This window comes from Eubalaena glacialis, chromosome 2 (genome assembly GCF_028564815.1).
Source record: "Eubalaena glacialis isolate mEubGla1 chromosome 2, mEubGla1.1.hap2.+ XY, whole genome shotgun sequence".
NCBI classification, from domain to species: domain Eukaryota; kingdom Metazoa; phylum Chordata; class Mammalia; order Artiodactyla; family Balaenidae; genus Eubalaena; species Eubalaena glacialis.
Genome location: NC_083717.1, coordinates 106,858,295 through 106,877,117, shown reverse-complemented (window position 1 = coordinate 106,877,117; position 18,823 = coordinate 106,858,295). Strand labels below are relative to the sequence as shown.

The window sequence follows — 18,823 nt, the reverse complement described above, 5'->3', positions numbered from 1 at the left end:
AAATATGCCAAATGTTAAAAGGTTACCTTTTTGTGTGATTTTAAATTTGGGGCTGCTTTGCCATATATATTTTCTAACTTTTCTTCAATGAACTTATGGCTTTCTACTAAGAACTTATAAACAATCCTGGAGTAGGGATCCAGAGGAGGAACAAGGATCCAAATTGAGTTTTGAAAAGACTTAACCTCAGAAGACTTCTTAGAGACCTGCTTGGGCCCAAAACATGTAAGAAAGTGGCCGAGAACTTACTGCAAAACAATTCCCCATGGGGAACGGAGGAAATCTTATCCAACAACTTCATGCCTACCAAGGTGCGGTCTTGACACAGAGCGGTCAGCTGAAGAAACGTCTGGCTTTCCTCTGTTGGGGTGAATGTCTGCTTATGTCCTATACAGAAAGATGTGGAGAAAGGTGCTAGTTTTACCTTGAGAGAGATGAAAGGAAGACAAGAGCCCCAGGGCAGGAGGCCCACCCTGCCCAGGCCTGGGCACCAGGAGGTAATGATGAAGATGCTCCGGGGCAGCTCTCCTCTTGCTGGGGTCAAATATCTCAGGTGAGATGCCATCTTACAGGACAGCAGGAGCTCATTAGCTCAGAGAAAGGCACAGTTACTCTAAATATAATCATAAAACAATAAACAAAAAGCAATAATAACAAAATAAATGCAATGTGTTCTCTTACAAGTGCAACCTGGCAACTTGAAAGGACAGCATAAAAGATATATATGAGCATAACATCAAATCCTTAATGCTGGGAACTTAAGAATGTGGTCTGAAAGGCTGGGGAGGCCTGAAAGGTAGGGCACCTGTTCCCTCTGATGGGGTCAGCAGCTCCCGGGTCACCTCTTCAGCCACAAGTTCAGCCACTGTGTCTGGCTTGAGGCCCTGGGTGCTGATGAAGGCTTGAGCTCGCTTGCATCGGTCAGGCTGCTGAGAGGCCAAGATTACCCGGAGAATGGCCTCACCATCCTGGACAGCGACATCTGTGTAGGAACAGCCCAACTCCTGAGAGGAAGGCAGAGCCAATCCAAGCCATCATTAGGAACCAGGAAAAAGCTAGCAGAAGACAGCCTTTCCTGAAATCTGATGTGGACAGACGCCATGGTTTTCTGAGCTTAAAGATCCCTCATCCTGAGCAGGAACCTTAGAAGAAGCAAACACCGTTATCTAGCCCTTTCTATTGCTTTGCCAATGAGGTGAATCCAAGCAAGAGAAAGGCTTGTCTTCAGAAAACATCAGGTGACTGATCTCTCACTGAACACTGAGCTTTTCAAATGTTATGAAACCTAAGGAAGTTGAATAAAAGGCAGAGCCCCTTCTTTATGGTTCCCATGGCAGCAGGAAACCCTCAATTTCCAAAGAAGTCTCTGAGCCTTGTTGTCCAAGGAAGGGCTTTTAGTGCTCGGCTTGCTTTCTCTCATGCTCTTCCATTGCACTTAGAATCTACTCTTTTTCTCCCTCAATCAGCACAAAGCCAAAACAATTCCTGGCTGCTCTGGCTCCTGTTTTATAGTCATTACATTCCATTTAATTTTATTTTAAAACTTATTTTGGGCTCTTTCCCATATGGAAAGCTCACCACTATTCCCCAGGGATGGATTTATAGGGGCCAACGTCCCGACAAGAGCTCTACTCCCAGGTCATGATTATAATCTGAAGGGCTGACTGAGGGCAATGTCCAAAATCCACCTTCACCTTCTCCCTTCCCTCCCTCTCAGAGGGAGCTCCTGTGGAGACCCAGCCCTTTGGCACGTACCTTGGCAAGTGCATAGAGACAGAGGACCTGCCGGCAATAATTCTTCCCATGGAGGCATTTGCTTGTCAGGGTTTCCAGAGTAGTCACCACTTCATCACTGGGGGGCAGCATCACAAATGACTGACTATCCAAACTTGAAGCTGGAAGCAAATACAGGTCTGAGGGGGGCTTTAAGGGGCTTTTAAGGTCTCTCCTCAGCCCCCTATGACTCTACCTCTCTGCTCACAGCTTCCTTCACTGCACCCTGTTGACTCCCCCTGGGTCTGGGACCACTTCTAACAGGGCTCACACCCCACTTAAACTTCTTTCATTGCCTTCTTCTAGGAAATCCCCAGCCCAGGATACTTCAAAGACTCAAAGCCACCTAATGAACACTCTAGAGATCATCACCAAAGATGCCTGCCAGACTCTCCTCCACATACACTGCCTCCCAATTTCCCCTTATGTCAAATAATCACCAGGTCTACCTGACTGTATCTCCAAAACATCCCTCCAGTCACCACCTTACTTCCAGCCTTTATCACCCTGCATCTAAGAGGTGTTACTGTCTCCTGCCGCCAGCCTCCCTTCTTCCCCAACTCAATCTTCCACACACTCAGCATTCTTCACATTCTAAAATGCAAATCACAAAAATCAAGGATCATCTGACAGATACCTTAAAGGCACAGTAAAATTAGAATCCATTCCTGATTTTTTAAAAAAAGCTCTTAGCCTAAAATAAAACTTTCTTAATTTGAGAAAGGGTTTCTGTTAGTGGAAAAAAGTAGAAAAGAATATTTATATAACACTTTTTCTAATAGCAAAAACAAAATTGAAAAATTTTAAACGTGTATCAGTAAATCATTGTTAAAAAAATCATAGTACATGACCTAACTGAGAAGGAAATCCAAAAAAGAGGGGATATATGTATACATATAGTTTATACTGTATAGAAAAGTGAATCAGCTAACACAATATTGTAAAGCAACCATACTCCAATTAAAAAAAAAAATAGTACATTCATATAGTAGAATACCCTGCAGTTATTAAAAGAATGAGGTCAATCTATCTGTACTGACAGGGAAAAATGTTGCAGAACAATATAACCGTATTTTTGTAGAAAATAAATATTTGTGTGTGTGTTTGTGTGCGCACGTGCACACACCCGCACACATGTGCGAGCCCACACGTAGAAAATAATGCACGCCAAGCAAGTAAAAGATGTTATTCTGGGGAATTTGGTGGGCGTGGTGTTCAACAGATAAATAACTTTCACTTTTTACTTTATGCACTTCTGTATTGTGTGATTTATTACATTAAGCATGTAATACTTTTGCTTTTAAGACATTACTCTTTTAAAAATATGCTTTAAACACAAAAACATAAAAAGCAACTCAGACCATGTTATTCCCCTGCTTAAAATCCTTCATTAGAGTTTTCAGTTCTAGGTCTCTCCCACTGACCTCAATATAAAACCTGGACACAGCGCATGCAGTGCTATATGAGGACTCTGAAGAGCAAATAGTAGCAGATGGATCGAAGGTAACCTGCATTACCATTTTCTCCCCTCTAGGAATCTCCAGAGTGAATGCAACGCTGCCCGAAACCCAGAACCAAGCACTACAGCTCACAAAGAGAGTGGGCTCCAGGAGACGTCCTCCAGAACAGGCTCAAGGAGCAGAAAGGGAACTCCCACAGCCCATTCTCTCTGGTCCTAGCTCCTAAGCAACCACTCGGCTGTGGTGGGAGGGGCTGCAGCAGCAGCTGGCAAGAGCCAAAACTCAGAGAGGGACCTTCTTTTCGGATCAGAGGTGCTCTGGTCCTAAGGGGGCAGAGTGAATCCCTGTTCCTTTTTGTATTATCCTCCTGTCAGCTGGCCCTAGATGCGGGCAGTCAGGAAAGTACATGACAGGATGGGGTAACTAAACCTCCAGCTTTGGCCAGAAGACTGAAAAGGGAAGCCTCGGGTAACCAGAAAGTACTTGGAAGAGAGATTCAGGAAAGCAACACAATAAAGTTGTTTATAAACATTAGGGCTCATTCCTGGGCTTTGCATGTATGGATCTGATCCCGACCAACATATCAAAGACTTTGAGAACTAAGTAAACAGACAGACCACTATGCAGGTTGCGGACTGACCACAGGATGGCACATACAGGATGGATCTGAACAGCACCACAAAGAATTTGAAAACTGAACGGATGTTAGAACCACAGCCCACAGAAAGTACATTGGAACGTGTAGTCTGAACATAGCCAGGTCAATTGCCTGCTAAAAACATATCAACGTTCTTCATAGGATTTAAACAAGATGCAGCATCCCATAACACACTATTCGAAATGTCCAAGATACAACATGAAGTTATTCAGCATACAAAAATACAGGAAGATCTCAACTCATATAAGACAAAGGAAAGACAAACGATGAAACCTAGCACTAAAATGACATAAATGTTGAAATTATCTGAAAAAGACTTTAAAGCAGCTATTACAAATGTTCCAACAAGCAATTATGAACGCTCTTAAGATAAACAGAAAAACAGAAAGTCTTAGCAAAGAAATTAAAGGTATAAAGAAGAATAAAATGGAAGTTTTAGAACTGAAATTTAAAAATCACAGAAATTTAAAAAAAAAATCTTAATAGCAGAATGGAAATGACAGAGGAAAGAGTGAAATGAAGATAGATAAATAGAAATTATCCAATCTGAACAACAGAGAAAGATTGAAAAAGACTGAACAAAGCTTCAGGCACTTGTGAAACAATAACTTTTGTTTTTGTTTCATTGGAGTCATTGGAGTCCCATAAGGAGAGGAGTAAGAGTATGGTGCTGGAAAAATATTTGAAAAAAATGATGTCTGAAAACTACCTAAATTTGATAAAGCTACATATTTAAGAAACTCAATGAACCCCAAATAGCATAAGCCCCCCAAAATACATGTCCAGTCATGCTATAACCAAACTGCTGAAGACAAAAGACAGGAAAAAATCTTGAAAGCAACAGGAGAAAAATGCATTATCTACAGGGGAACAATGATTCGAATGACTGCAGATTATTCATCAAATACCACGGAAGTCAAAAGGAAGTGTCAGAACATTTTTAAGTGTGGAAAGAAAATAATAAATATTCTATATCCAGCAAAAATCATCCTTCAGGAATGAAGGTGCAATAGAGACATTCTCAGATAAAGTAAAACTAAGAGAATCTGTTTCCAGCAGACAACTCTGAAAGAATTACTAAAGGAAGTCCTTCACACAGAAGGAAAAAGAAACTAGAAGGAAACTTGGAACATCAGGAATGAAGGAAGAGCAACAAAAATTGTAAATATCTGAGTAAATATAATAAACTACTCTCCTCTTGAGTTTGTTAAAATATATTTTTCGGTTGAAAACAAAAAATTAGCATTGTTTGATGAGATTTTCAGTGTATGTAGGTGTAATATAATAAGGCAACTAAGACATAAAGGGAAAGAAGTAACCTACATGATGGTAAGGTTTCTACCCTTAAAATATAATTTTAAGTAGACTGTGAAAAGTTACAAATGTATAATGTAACCCATAAAGCAACCAATTAAAAAAGCTATGCAAAGCTATACAGTCAAAATCACAAATTAGGGCTTCCCTGGTGGCGCGGTGGTTGAGAATCTGCCTGCTAATGCAGGGGACACGGGTTCGAGCCCTGGTCTGGGAGGATCCTGCATGCCGCAGAGCAGCTAGGCCCGTGAGCCACAAATACTGAGCCTGCGCGTCTGGAGCCTGTGCTCCGCAACAAGAGAGGCCACGATAGTGAGAGGCCCGCGCACCGCGATGAAGAGTGGCCCCTGCTTGCCGCAACTAGAGGAAGCCCTCGCACAGAAACGAAGACCCAACACAGCCAAAAATAAATAAATAAATAAATAAATAATAATTAAAGGTGCTAATAATTTTTTTAAAAAAAATCACAAATTAAAATGGATGACTAAAAAATGTGCAAATAACCCAAAGGCAAGAAAAGGTTTCCTCAAAAACCGCAAACTACCAAAACTCACCTGAGATGAAAAAGATAACCTGATTAGTCATATAACTATGAAATAAATTTGTAGTTAAAAATCTTCCAGGGCTTCCCTGGTGCCGCAGTGGTTAAGAATCCGCCTGCCAATGCAGGGGACACGGGTTCAAGCCCTGGTCCAGGAAGATCCCACATGCCGCGGAGCAACTAAGCCGGTGTGCCACAACTACTGAGCCTGCGCTCTAGAGCCCGCGTGCCACAACTACTGAAGCCCGTGTGCCTAGAGCCTGTGCTCTGCAACAAGAGAAGCCACCACAATGAGAAGCCTGCACACTGCAATGAAGAGTAGACCCCACACACCCCAACTAGAGAAAGCCTGCGTGCAGCAACGAAGACCCAACACAGCCAAAAGTAAATAAATAAAATAAATTAAAAAAAAAATCTTCCAAAACAAAAATCTCCAGGTTTAGATGGTTTTACTGGTAAATTCTACTGAACATTTAAAGAAGAAATAACACCAATTCCACGTAATGTTTTCCAGAAACGCATTAAACTAGCATTACCCTGATGCAAAAACCAAAGACGGTATTAAAATAAAAGTACAGATCAATATTCTTCATGAACATAAATGTAAGAATTCTCAACAAAATAGCAAGTTGATTCCAGTAATATATCAAAAAGAATAATGCACCATAACCAAGTGAGGTTTTTCCTGGGAATACAAAAGCTGGTTCAATGTATTAAAAGATCAATTAATGTAATCTACTGTATTACTAGTCTAAACAAGAAAAAAAAAACAAAACACGATCATATCAATGGATGCAGAAAAAACAGGAAAAAATTCAACATTGATCCATGATAAAAACTCTCAGCAAATAGGGAACTTCCTCAACATGACAAAGGGTATCTTCAAAAAACCTACAGCTAATAGCACAGTTAATGATGAAAGATTGAATGCTTCCTCCCTAAGATCAGTAACAAGGCAAGGATGTCCACTCTCACCACCCCTATCCAACATCATGCCGGAAGTCCTTGCTAGAGCAGTAAAGCAAGAAAAATAAATAAGGCAAACAGATTGGAAAGGAGGAAACAGAACTGCCTCTATTCACAGATATGATTATCTCCATAGAAAATCCCAAGGAATCTATAAGAAAACTCCTAGGATAAGTGAGTTTAGCAAGATCACAGGATTAAAGGTTAACATAAAAAATCAATCATATTTCTATATGTGATCATGTACAATTGGAAACATGATTATTTACATAGGATAAATTTCAGTGAACTAGCCACAAGTCAGATAGATTCCCTCTAACTTTGCTACTTAGCTAGTTAAAAGACCTAGGTGGGACTTCCCTGGTGGTCCAGTGGCTAAGACTCCGCGCTCCCAATGCAGAGGGCCCGGGTTCGATCCCTGGTCAGGGAACTAGATCCCACATGCTACAACTAAGAGTTCGCATGCCACAACTAACGGTTCTGCATACCACATCTAAAAGATCACACATGCTGCAACTAAAGATCCCACATGCCACAATTAAAGATCTCGCATGCTGCAATGAAGATCCCGTGTGCCACAACTAAGACCCAATGCAGCCAAATAAATAAATAAATAAATAAGTGCGATAAACTAGAGCTCTAGGTTTAAAAAAAAAAAAAGACATAGGTGTTTCTACTTTATTGACTAGCTAATTACCTAGTTTATGAATTACCCTTAACTTAGTGTAACTGGTACGCCAAAAGGGACCCTTTCTTCCTGGAGAGAATGCCAACAGCACCTCACAGGACTCAGGGCAATTTGATCTCCTTCACTTACTGCTTTGGACTTTCCTTAGAGGAACGCCAGGTTCTTCTTCTTCCTCAAGCAGCTCAGCACTTTGTAAGAGAGCATGGATCTCTGGGTGCAGGTCATCTATACTAGCTTCCCCTGAAGCTAGTGCTCTGCAATGCAACACCAAGGCAACATCTTGGTTATAGAAATGAAAATATCGGCATACTCTACTTGCTTCATGCACACAGCCATCATCCAATAGGCGCCCAATCAAAAAGTTTAGGGACTCCTGCTCCTTCCAATTCAGTTTGTTCTCACAAGTGTCTTTGGATGGAAGGTCATTAAATTCTAAGTATTTTGATGTGTTCAGAGCAGCCAACTTAGAGAATGAAAACTCACTGGCTAAGCTTTCAAAGGAAAGTTCACCACTAGTTGAAATCTGTTGAGAACATCTGGGGTCTATTTCCTCCTGGTTTCCCCTGAGGGTGTGCTGGGTGATGCGGCAGAGCCAGATCTGCTTCTCTAGCTCCTCCAGCTCCTCCAAAGGCACCAGGGGCTCCTGGGCAAGCCAGTGTCCTGCCAGAGTGAGCAGCAGATGGCGCTCCTCAGTGCTGCTTGGTCCCTCTTCAGCTGGGCACTCACATGCCGTAAGAGCCTGGGCTGAGAAAAAGGAAGAAGCTGCTTTGCTGGAAATGGAATTTTTCTTAAAATTCTCATGACATTTTTTCCAGAAGTCAATTCTTGCTTGTTTCAGGGACCACTGGTCAATGTGTTTTAAGGTCTGCATTTCCTGTGTTATCTGTGAAATTGAACACAGCAATTTTTAGCCTTTCCTGGATAAAGAAATATCATAAATGCTAATGCGCCCTCGGTATACCATACTTGTTAAAACCCAAATCAAGTTAGAGAACATGGGACTTGGCTACAGATGATCCTGGATATTTTATCTGGAAAGTTAAGGTATGAAAAACAACTCTAAATTTATCTAATTGAATGAGGTTCAAGAGGAAGCCACCTTATATTTAATTCTGTTCAAAGTAAAATAGTTGTAGCATGTCCTGTAAGCTAACCTTATATTAAAGCAAACATTCCTCAAAAATGGGCATTCTAGGCTCATCCATTTCTGAAAGTAATGTCTGTGTCAAAAACGAAAAAGTATCATCACTGGTAAATCACATTTAGTTCTGTTTAATGCTGGTTCAAAAAGCTAAGATTTTAAATAACTTAAAAGACTAATGATACCTCTTCAATAACCAAGTTGTCCACAGGTAGCTCAGCTAGTTCTGCTACCCTCCTGGCCAAAGCAAAGTATCCATCTGTCTCCAGTTTTTCCAAAATTGATCTACATTCATGCTGAAAATTCTCAAGGCTGTAGCTGGTAATAATTACACGATTAATGGCTATGGACGTATCCTTCAAAATTTGGCTAAGGACACACAGCTTCTTCACATCTGGACCTGTGCCAAAGAGAAGCAGATATAAGCATTTAATCAGTAAAATACTGCTATGGCATTTCAAGAGTAACTAAATATGAGGGGAGAATATTTATATTTAACATAATAATGTAGTTAAAGGGAAAATAAAAACCTATTTTTCTACTCTGGTTGGCTGGCAGAGGAAGCCAAAGGCAGCTCCTATATAGTAAGAACTATTAAGATTAGCACATGGACTCCATCTATAAATCTGGCTTTATATACCAGGCAGAAGTTGGTGGCCTACCATGTAGTAGCAATTCAGTTAACCTTGGGAAGATTTGGCCATTCATTCAGGTTAGTTCCATCTTTTTCCAGATTTTTCTCCTACCTTGAACAAATTTGTTTTTATGATTGTTCACTCATTCATTCACTGCAGGCATCATGTGGATCAAGACACAGAACTTCCAGGACAGTTGAAACCGCAGGTGGTCAACAGCCAAAGCCCTAACGTGGTACACTGTATTCAGAATGGAGCACCACTTGCTCCTCCAGATATCTATCTAACTTAACCCAGGGAGACCCAGCTAAGCACTTCCTGATGTCCCCAGGAAAGTCTCTCTCTCTTTTTTTAATCAAAGTGTAATATAAGTGACTTAACAATATTATATCAGTTTCAGGTGTACAACATAGTGATTTGATATTTTTGAACATTACAAAATGATCACCATGATACATCTAGTTACTGTCACCATACAAAGTTATTACAATTTTATTGACTATATTCCCTATGGTATATTACATCCTTGTGACTTACTTATTTTATAACTGGGAGTTTGTACCTCTTAATCCCCTTCACTTATTTTGCCCATCCCCTCACCCTCCTCCTCTCTGGCAACCACCAGTTTGTTCCTGGTATCTATGAGTTTGTTTCTGTTTGTTCATTCGTTCTTTAGATTCCACATATAAGTGAAATCAAACAAATTCTTATCCTTAGTAACATTAGGAATTCTCTGCCAATAATTTATGTGGCTGGGTTTGCTCCTACTCCCAAATATAGTATGCATACAGCCTACGTATACCATAAAGGAGGGGCATGAAAAACATTCTATAGGAGCCTGCTCCCAATGCCACCTGCTGAGCTGTGGTCTGATTTACGCAGTTCCAGGGACAGTGAGACACCTCGCACAATAACCACCAGTGTGAGCATACTGGGTTTCTTTGCAGGCATGATATAAAACATAAGTCTTTTAAAAAACCTTTCTTTTCTCTAAGCACATACATGATATACACATACAACTATTCTATACAAACAGAAATAATTATGTGAAAAAAAGCATTATAGTAATGGTTAACAATGTAGACAATCCTTGTAATTTTTTAAGGATAGGGTTAACTCTGGCAAGAGAACAGGAAATTTATTTCTTAAGAAAATTAAAGTTACTAGAGACCAATGAAAGTACCTTATATTAAAAGGACCTACTGTCTGGTCTACGTAGTAACTGACAGTAGCTTACATACACTGCATTTTGGAAACACCCCCCTTCCCTTCTAGTCACCAGCCCCACAGCCTACAACATCATGAAGCCCAGGCATTCTGCGCCTCTTCTGTGCAAATGTGAGCTTTCCAGTTGAACATCTGTGAGTTTAAATGTGATAAAATAACCCTGGTAGTGAAAAATACCAGAATCTAGCGTAAAAGAACATTATCACTCAACAAAAACTTGAAATTATCAGACAAGTAGAAAAGAGGGTAAGGCAATATTGGTTTCATTCAATCAGCAACAAGCTTAGAGACTGCCAATGTCTGGAGGAATCTGCAAAAAATCGACACAATTTGTCTCTTAAAACCTTCAAAATGAATTAGGCATTCCTGAAAAAAGTCTGTGACCTTGAACAATGATGACATGTTAAGGTTACTTGTCAAAGAAAACAATAATAGTGACAGGGTAGTATAGAGGCTAGCCAGAGGAAATTTGGCTATTTGCTTAGAATTAGTAGATAGTTGTATTACTTGTGTTATATCCTGTTGTGCTGTTGTAAATGCTTTAACCATGACTGAAGTTTCCTGTAACCTCTTCTTCACACCCTGTTCTGGACTATAATGTCTTATATCCTATGCATTTTAATTTCCTGAATGCCCTTCTAAAATATTTTCAGGATTAGGTAAGCTAACTTCTTAACAGCAACTTACCTGTAAGTATTGTCTTACCGTCAGAGAAGAGATGCTCTATTCCAACAAACAGCTGTAAAAGCTTCCCCAGCTCATACTGGGTCCTACACTGCTGCAGCATAAGCTTCAAAAGAAAATACACATGCTCCTTCAGCCATGGGGCAGGAATGATAGCGTGGACCCTTGTGGCTGCCGTTTCAAGCTATGAAAAAAAAGAAAGGGTCAGGGAAAGTGGTTTCTCAGGAACAGCAAATCAAAACCTCTGAACTTGGGAATGTCTAAGAAAGCCAAGGTACCATCAAAGGCATCTCCTATTACAAAGGAGGATGCTTATTCAGGTCCTTTTCAAACAGCAGTAATTCGTAGTGCAGCTCAGAGGAGTAGCAAAAATAAGCCCTCTTTGGCAGCTTTGCAGTTTGTCTCTTTGTGGGACATCCTGTTGTAGAGAGCTGTGTGTGTGAAAGTCAAAAATGGGAAAGAGACCTAAAGACTGAATGGAGTGAAGCAATGCAAATACCGCCAAGTTAGGGACTGCCAAAGTAACAGTCCTGTGAGTGGCTGTGAAATTAACCAGACATGTTTCACTTAGCAGCTTCTTTAGAGAGGGGTCTAGTCCTGCCCTGAGTCCAGAAGATTTGAAATTCACATACGAAGACCTCTTAAAAAGACTTGCTTAACATTGCTGAGCTGGTTCTATTAGTTTGCTTGTAGTTTATACTATCATTAGAGAAGGATCTCAATTAGTAAGCCTGAACTTTTGTCATTTCAATCAAATGCTAAAAATATTAATAGGAAGATGACCCCAAGAAGCAGCCACATCAAGCTTGAATCAGAGCATTAGTTCTTTTTTAAAAAATTTATTTATTTAATTTATTTATTTTTGGCTGCGTTGAGTCTTCGTTGCTACACGCAGGCTTTCTCTAGTTGCGGTGAGCGGGGGCTACTCTTCATTGCAGTGCGCGGGCTTCTCATTGCAGTGGCTTCTCTTATTGCAGAGCATGGGCTCTAGAGTGCAAGCTCAGTAGTTGTGGCACACGGCATGTGGGATCTTCCTGGACCAGGGCTCGAACCCGGTCCCCTGCATTGGCAGGCGGATTCCTAACCACTGCGCCACCAAGGAAGCCCCCAGAGCATTAGTTCTTAGTCTTTATTTACTTGTTTCCCTACCTCTATTGCTCTAAGAAGAGGGTCTATGGCAGACAGACGATGGAACTGGTTAAAGCAAAAAATATATGGAAGTAAAGAGCTCAGGTAACGATGGAGCAGCTGCACTGCCCCTTGGTTGGGGGCTGGAGCAGGGGCAGACAAGCAAGAATAAGAGACCTGGAAGGACCTAAATGTAAAATGCAAAACTATAAAACTCCTAGGAGATAACATGGGAGGAAACTTAGGTGACCTTGGGTATGGTGATGGCTTTTTTAGATAAAATACCAAAGAAAGAATTCATGAAGGAAATAACTGATAAGCTGGACTTCATTAAAACTAAAAACTGCCCTACAAAAGACAATGTCAAGAGAATCAGATGACAAGCCACAGACTGGGAGAAAATATTTGCAAAATACACACCTGATAAAGGACTGTTATCTAAAATATACAAAGAACTCGTAAAACTAAACAATAAGAAGACAAACAACACTATTTAAAAAACAGGCCAAAGAGTTTAATAGATACCTGACCAAACAACATACACAGATGGCAAATAAGCATATGAGAAGAAGATCCATACCATATGTCATCAGGGAAATGCAAATTAAGACAATGACATATCACAACATACCTATTAGAACGGCCAAAATCTGAAACTCTGACAACACCAAAGGTTAGCAAGGATATGGAGACACAGGAACTCTCATTCATTGCTGGTGGGAATGCAAAACAGTACAGCCATTTTGGAAGACAGTTTGGTGGTCTCTTCCAAAACTAACATACTCTCACCATATGATCGAGTACTCCTTGGTATTGATATTTACCCAAATGAGTTGAAAACTTATGTCCACAGAAAAACCTGCACACGGATGTTTAGAGCAGCTTTATTCATAATTGCCAAAACTTGGAAGCAACCAAGATGTCCTGCAGTAGGTGAATGGATAAATAGACTGGTATATCCAGACAATGTAGTATTATTCAGCACTAAAAAGAAATGAGCTATCAAGCCATGAAAAAGACATGAAAGAAACTTAAATGCAGGGTGTGGAGTCAAGATGGTGGAGTAGGAGGACGTAGAGTTCATGTCTCCTCACATCTAGGGCATCAACCAGGCGCTGGTAAGGGACCTTGGACACCTAAGGGGATGGGAGGAATCTCTGTGTGACCAGGTTCTTGGTTCCCAGGCCAGGAGTCAGGCCTGAGCTCCTGTGGTGGGAGTGCTGAGTCCAAACCACCGGACTAACAGAGAACCTCAGACCACAGGGAATATTAATCGGTGTGAGCTTTCCCATCGGTCCTCATCTCAGCACCAAGACCCGGCTCCACCCAACTGCCTGCAAACTCCAGTGCTGGATGCCTCAGGCCAAACAACCAGCAAGACAGGAACACGGCCCCACCCATCAAAAAAAATGAGACGACAAAAAAATATGGTACAGACGAAGAAACAAGGTAAAAACCTACAAGACCAAATAAATGAAGAGGAAATCGGCAACCTACCTGAAAAATAATTCAGAGTACTGATAGTGAAGATGATACAAAATCTCATAAATAGAATGGAGGCACAGATCAAAAAAATACAAGAATGTTTAACAAGGACCTAGAAGAACTAAAGAACAAACAAACAGTGATGAACAACACAATAACTGAAATGAAAAATACACTAGAAGGAATCAATAACAGAACTGAAGGAGAAAAACAAATAAGTGAGCTGGAAGATAGAATGGTAGAAATAACAGCCAAGGAGCAGAATAAAGAAAAAAGAATGAAAGAAATAAGGACAGTCTCAGAGACCTCTGGGACAACATTAAATGCACCAACATTTGAATTATAGGGGTCCCAGAAGAAGAAGAGAAAGAGAAAGGGTCTGAGAAAATATTTGAAGAGATTATAGTCGAAAAATCCCCTAACATGGGAAAGGAAATAGTCAATCAAGTCCAGGAAGCACAGAGAGTCCCATACAGGATAAATCCAAGGAGAAACATGCCAAGACACACATTAATCAAACTAACAAAAATTAAATTCAAAGAAAAAATATTAAAAGCAACAAGGGAAAAGCAACAAATAACCTACAAGGGAATCCCCATAAGGTTATCAGCTGATTTTTCAGCAGAAACTCTGCAGGCCAGAAGGGAGTGGCAGGATATTTAAAGTGATGAAAGGGAAAAACCTACAAGCAAGATTACTCTACGAAGCAAGGAGCTCATTCAGATTCAACAGAGAAATCAAAAGCTTTACAGACAAGCAAAAGCTAAGAGAATTCAGCTCCACCAAACCAGCTTTACAACAAATGCTAAAGGAACTTCTCTAGGTGGGAAACACAAGAGAAAAAAAGATCCACAAAAACAAACCCAAAACAATTAAGAAAACAGTAACAGGAACATACATATTGATAATTACCTTGAATGTAAATGGATTAAATGCTCCAACCAAAAGACACAAACTGGTTGAATGGATACAAACACAAGACCCATATATATGCTGTCTACAAGAGACCACTTCAGACCTAGGGACACATACAGACTGAAAGTGAGGGGATGGAAAAAGATATTCCATGCAAATGGAAATCAAAAGAAAGCTGGAGTAGCAATGCTCATATCAGATAAAATAGACTTTAAAATAAAGACTGTTACAAGAGACAAGGAAGGTCACTACATAATGATCAAGGGATCAATCCAAGAAGAAGATATAACAATTATAAATAGTTATGCACTCAACATAGGAGCACCTCAATACATAAAGCAAATGCTAACAACCATAAAAGGGGAAATCCACAGTAACACAATAATAGTGGGGGACTTTAACACTCCACATACACCAATGGACAGATCATCCAGATAGAAAATAAATAAGGAAACACAGCTTTAAATGACACAGTAGACCAGATAGACTTAATTGATATTTATAGGACGTTCCACTCGAAAGCGGCAGAATACACTTTCTTCTCAAGAGCACACAGAACATTTTCCAGGATAGAGCACATCTTGGGTCACAAATCAAGCCTCGGTAAATTTAAGAAAGTTGAAATCGTATCAAGCATCTTTTCTGACCACAACACTATGAGATTAGAAATCAATTACAGGAAGGACTTCCCTGGTGGTCCAGCGGTTAAGAATCTGCCTTCCAATGCAGGGGACACAGGTTCGATCCCTGGTCAGGGAACTAAGATCCCATATGCCGCGGGGCAACTAAGTCTGTGCGCCACAACTACTGAGCCCACGTGCTCTAGAGCCCCTGTGCCACAACTAGAGACCCCACATGTCACAACTACTGAGCCCACGTGCTCTGGATCCTGCACGCCACAACTAGAGAGCCTGTGTGCTCTGGAGCCAGCGCAACACAACTAGAGAGCCTGTGCACCACAACTACTGGGCCTGCGTGCTCTGGAGCCCATGCGCCACAACTAGAGAGCCCACACACTGCAATAAAGAGCCCGCACGCTGCACCTAAGACCTGACGCAGCCAAATAAATAAATAAATAAATAAATATTTTAAAAAAAGAAATCAATTACAGGAAAAAAACTATAAAAAACACAAACACACAAACACATGGAGGCTAAACAATACGCTACTAAATAACCAAGAGATCACTGAAGAAATCAAAGAGGAAATAAAAAAATACATAGAAACAAATGACAATGAAAACACAACAACCCAAAACCTATGGGACACAGCAAAAGCAGTTCTAAAAGGGAAGTTTATAGCAATTCAATCTCACCTGAAGAAACAACAAAAATCTCAAATAAACAATCTAACCTTACATCTAAAGCAAATGCAGAAAGAAGAACAAAAAAACCCTAGAGTTAGTAGAAGGAAAGAAATCATAAAGATCAGAGCAGAAATAAATGCAATAGAAACAAAGAAAACAATAGCAAAGATCAATAAAACTAAAAGTTGGTTCTTTGAGAAGATAAACAAAATTGATAAACCTTAAGCCAGACTCATCAAGAAAAAAAGGGAGGAACTTCCCTGGTGGTGCAGTGGTTAAGACTCCACGTTCCCAATGCAGGGGGCCCAGCTTCGATCCCTGGTCAGGGAACTAGATCCCACATGCATGCTGCAACCAAGAGTTTGCATGCCACAACTAAGGAGCCGGCTAGCTGCAACTAAGGAGCCCATGAGCTGCAACAAAGGAGCCCATGTGCTGCAACCATGGAGCTGGTGAGCCATAACTAAGGAGCCCTCAAGCAGCAACTAAGGAGCCCACATGCCACAACTAAGGAGCCCACCAGCTGCAATTAAGACCCGGTGCAACCAAATAAATAAATATTTTTAAAAAAGGGAGAGGATTCAAATCAGTAAAATTAGAAATGAAAAAAGGAGAAATTACAACTGACACTGCAGAAGTACAAAGGATCATAAGAGACTACTTACTACAAGCAACTATATGCCAATAAAATGGACAACCTGGAAGAAATGGACAAATTCTTAGAAAGGTATAAACTTCCAAGACTGAACCAGGAAGAAATAGAAAATATGAACAGACCAATCACAAGTAATGAAATTGAAACTGTGATTAAAAATCTTCCAACAAACAAAAGTCCAGGACCAGATGGCTTCACAGGTGAATTCTATCAAACATTTAGAGAAGAGCTAACACCCATCCTTCTCAAACTCTTCCAAAAAACTGCGGAGGAAGGAACACTCCCAAACTCATTCTATGAGGCTACCATCACCCTGATACCAAAACCAGAAAAAGATACTACAAAAAAAGGAAATTACAGACCAATATCACTCATGAATATAGATGCAAAAATCCTCAACAAAATACTAGCAAACAGAATCCAACAACACATTAAAAGGATCATACAACATGATCAAGTGGGATTTATCACCAGATGCAAGGATTCTTCAATATATGCAAATCAATCAATGTGATACACCATATAAACAAATTGAAGACTAAAAACCATATGATCATCTCAATAGATGCAGAAAAAGCTTTTGACAAAATTCAACACCCATTTATGATAAAAACTCTCCAGAAAGTGGGCATAGAGGGAACCTACCTCAACATAATAAAGGCCACATATGACAAACCCACAGCAAACATCATTCTCAATGGTGAAAAACTGAAAGCATTTCCTCTAAGATCAGGAACAAGACAAGGATGTCCACTCTCACCACTATTATTCAACATAGTTTTGGAAGTCCTAGCCACGGCAATCAGAGAAGAAAAAGAAATACAAATTGGAAAAGAAGAAGTAAAACTGTCACTGTTTGCAGATAACATGATACTATACATAGAGAATCCTAAAGACGCCACCAGAAAACTACTAGAGCTAATCAATGAATTTGGTAAAGTTGCAGGATACAAAATTAATGCACAGAAATCTCTTGCATTCCTATACACTAATGATGAAAAAATCTGAAAGAGAAATTAAGGAAACACTCCCATTTACCATTGCAACAAAAAGAATAAAATACCTAGGAATAAAGCTACCTAGGGAGACAAAAGACCTGTATGCAGAAAACTATAAGACACTGATGAAAGAAATTAAAGATGATACAAACAGATGGAGAGATATACCATGTTCTTGGATTGGAAGAATCAATATTGTGAAAATGACTATATTACCCAAAGCAATCTACAGATTCAATGCAATCCCTATCAAATTACCAATGGCATTTTTTACAGAACTAGGACAAAAAATCTTAAAATTTGTATGGAGTCACAAAAGACCCCGAATAGCCAAAGTGGTCTTGAGGGAAAAAAACGGAGCTGGAGGAATGAGGCTGCCTGACTTCAGACTATACTACAAAGCTACAGTAATCAAGACACTATGATACTGGCACAAAAACAGAAATATAGATCAATGGTACAGGATAGAAAGCCCAGAGATTAACCCACGTACCTATGGTCACCTAATCTATGCCAAAGGAGGCAAGAATATACAGTGGAGAAAAGACAGTCTCTTCAATAAGTGGTGCTGGGAAAACTGGACAGCTACATGTAAAAGAATGAAATTAGAACACTACCTAACACCACACATAAAAATAAACTGAAAATGGATTAAAGGCCTAAATGTAATACTGGACATTATGAAACTCTTAGAGGATAACATAGGAAAAATACTTTTTGACATAAATCACAGCAAGATCTTTTTTGACTCACCTCCTAGAGAAATGGAAATAAAAACAAAAATAAACAAATGGGACCTAATGAAACTTAAAAGCTTCTGCACAGCAAAGGAAACCATAAACAAGACGAAAAGACAACCCTCAAAATGGGAGAAAATATTTGCAAATGAAGCAACTGACAAAGGATTAATCTCCAAAATATACAAACAGCTCATGCAGCTCAATATCAAAACAACAAACCCAATCAAAAAATGGGCAGAAGACCTAAACAGACATTTCTCCAAAGAACACATACAGATGGCCAAGAGGCACATGAAAAGATGCTCAACATTACTAATTATTAGAGAAATGCAAATCAAAACTACAGTGAGGTATCACCTCCCAATCAGAATGGCCATCATCAAAAAATCTACAAACAATAAATGCTGGAGAGGGTGTGGAGAAAAGGGAACCCTCCTGCACTGCTGGTGGGAATGTAAACTGATACAGCCACTATGGAGAACAGTATGGAGTTTCCTTAAAAAACTGAA

The 18,823-nt window shown here is 40.0% G+C and overlaps 1 protein-coding gene across 2 annotated transcripts in view; it reads right to left on the bottom strand.

Moving 5' to 3' along the window:
• SPG11 (SPG11 vesicle trafficking associated, spatacsin) overlaps positions 1 to 18,823 on the bottom strand; it is a 76,637-nt gene that overhangs the window by 7,388 nt on the left and 50,426 nt on the right. The window contains exons 28-33 of one of the 2 annotated variants that reach the window (XM_061180354.1): positions 11,109 to 11,271; positions 8,727 to 8,941; positions 7,530 to 8,283; positions 1,756 to 1,895; positions 806 to 1,004; positions 250 to 387 (exon numbers count right to left, since the gene is read on the bottom strand). In XM_061180354.1, the coding sequence (XP_061036337.1) occupies positions 250 to 387; positions 806 to 1,004; positions 1,756 to 1,895; positions 7,530 to 8,283; positions 8,727 to 8,941; positions 11,109 to 11,271 (1,609 nt within the window). The remainder of the gene's footprint in view (positions 1 to 249; positions 388 to 805; positions 1,005 to 1,755; positions 1,896 to 7,529; positions 8,284 to 8,726; positions 8,942 to 11,108; positions 11,272 to 18,823) is intronic. The other variant, XM_061180355.1, reaches the window with a different exon arrangement.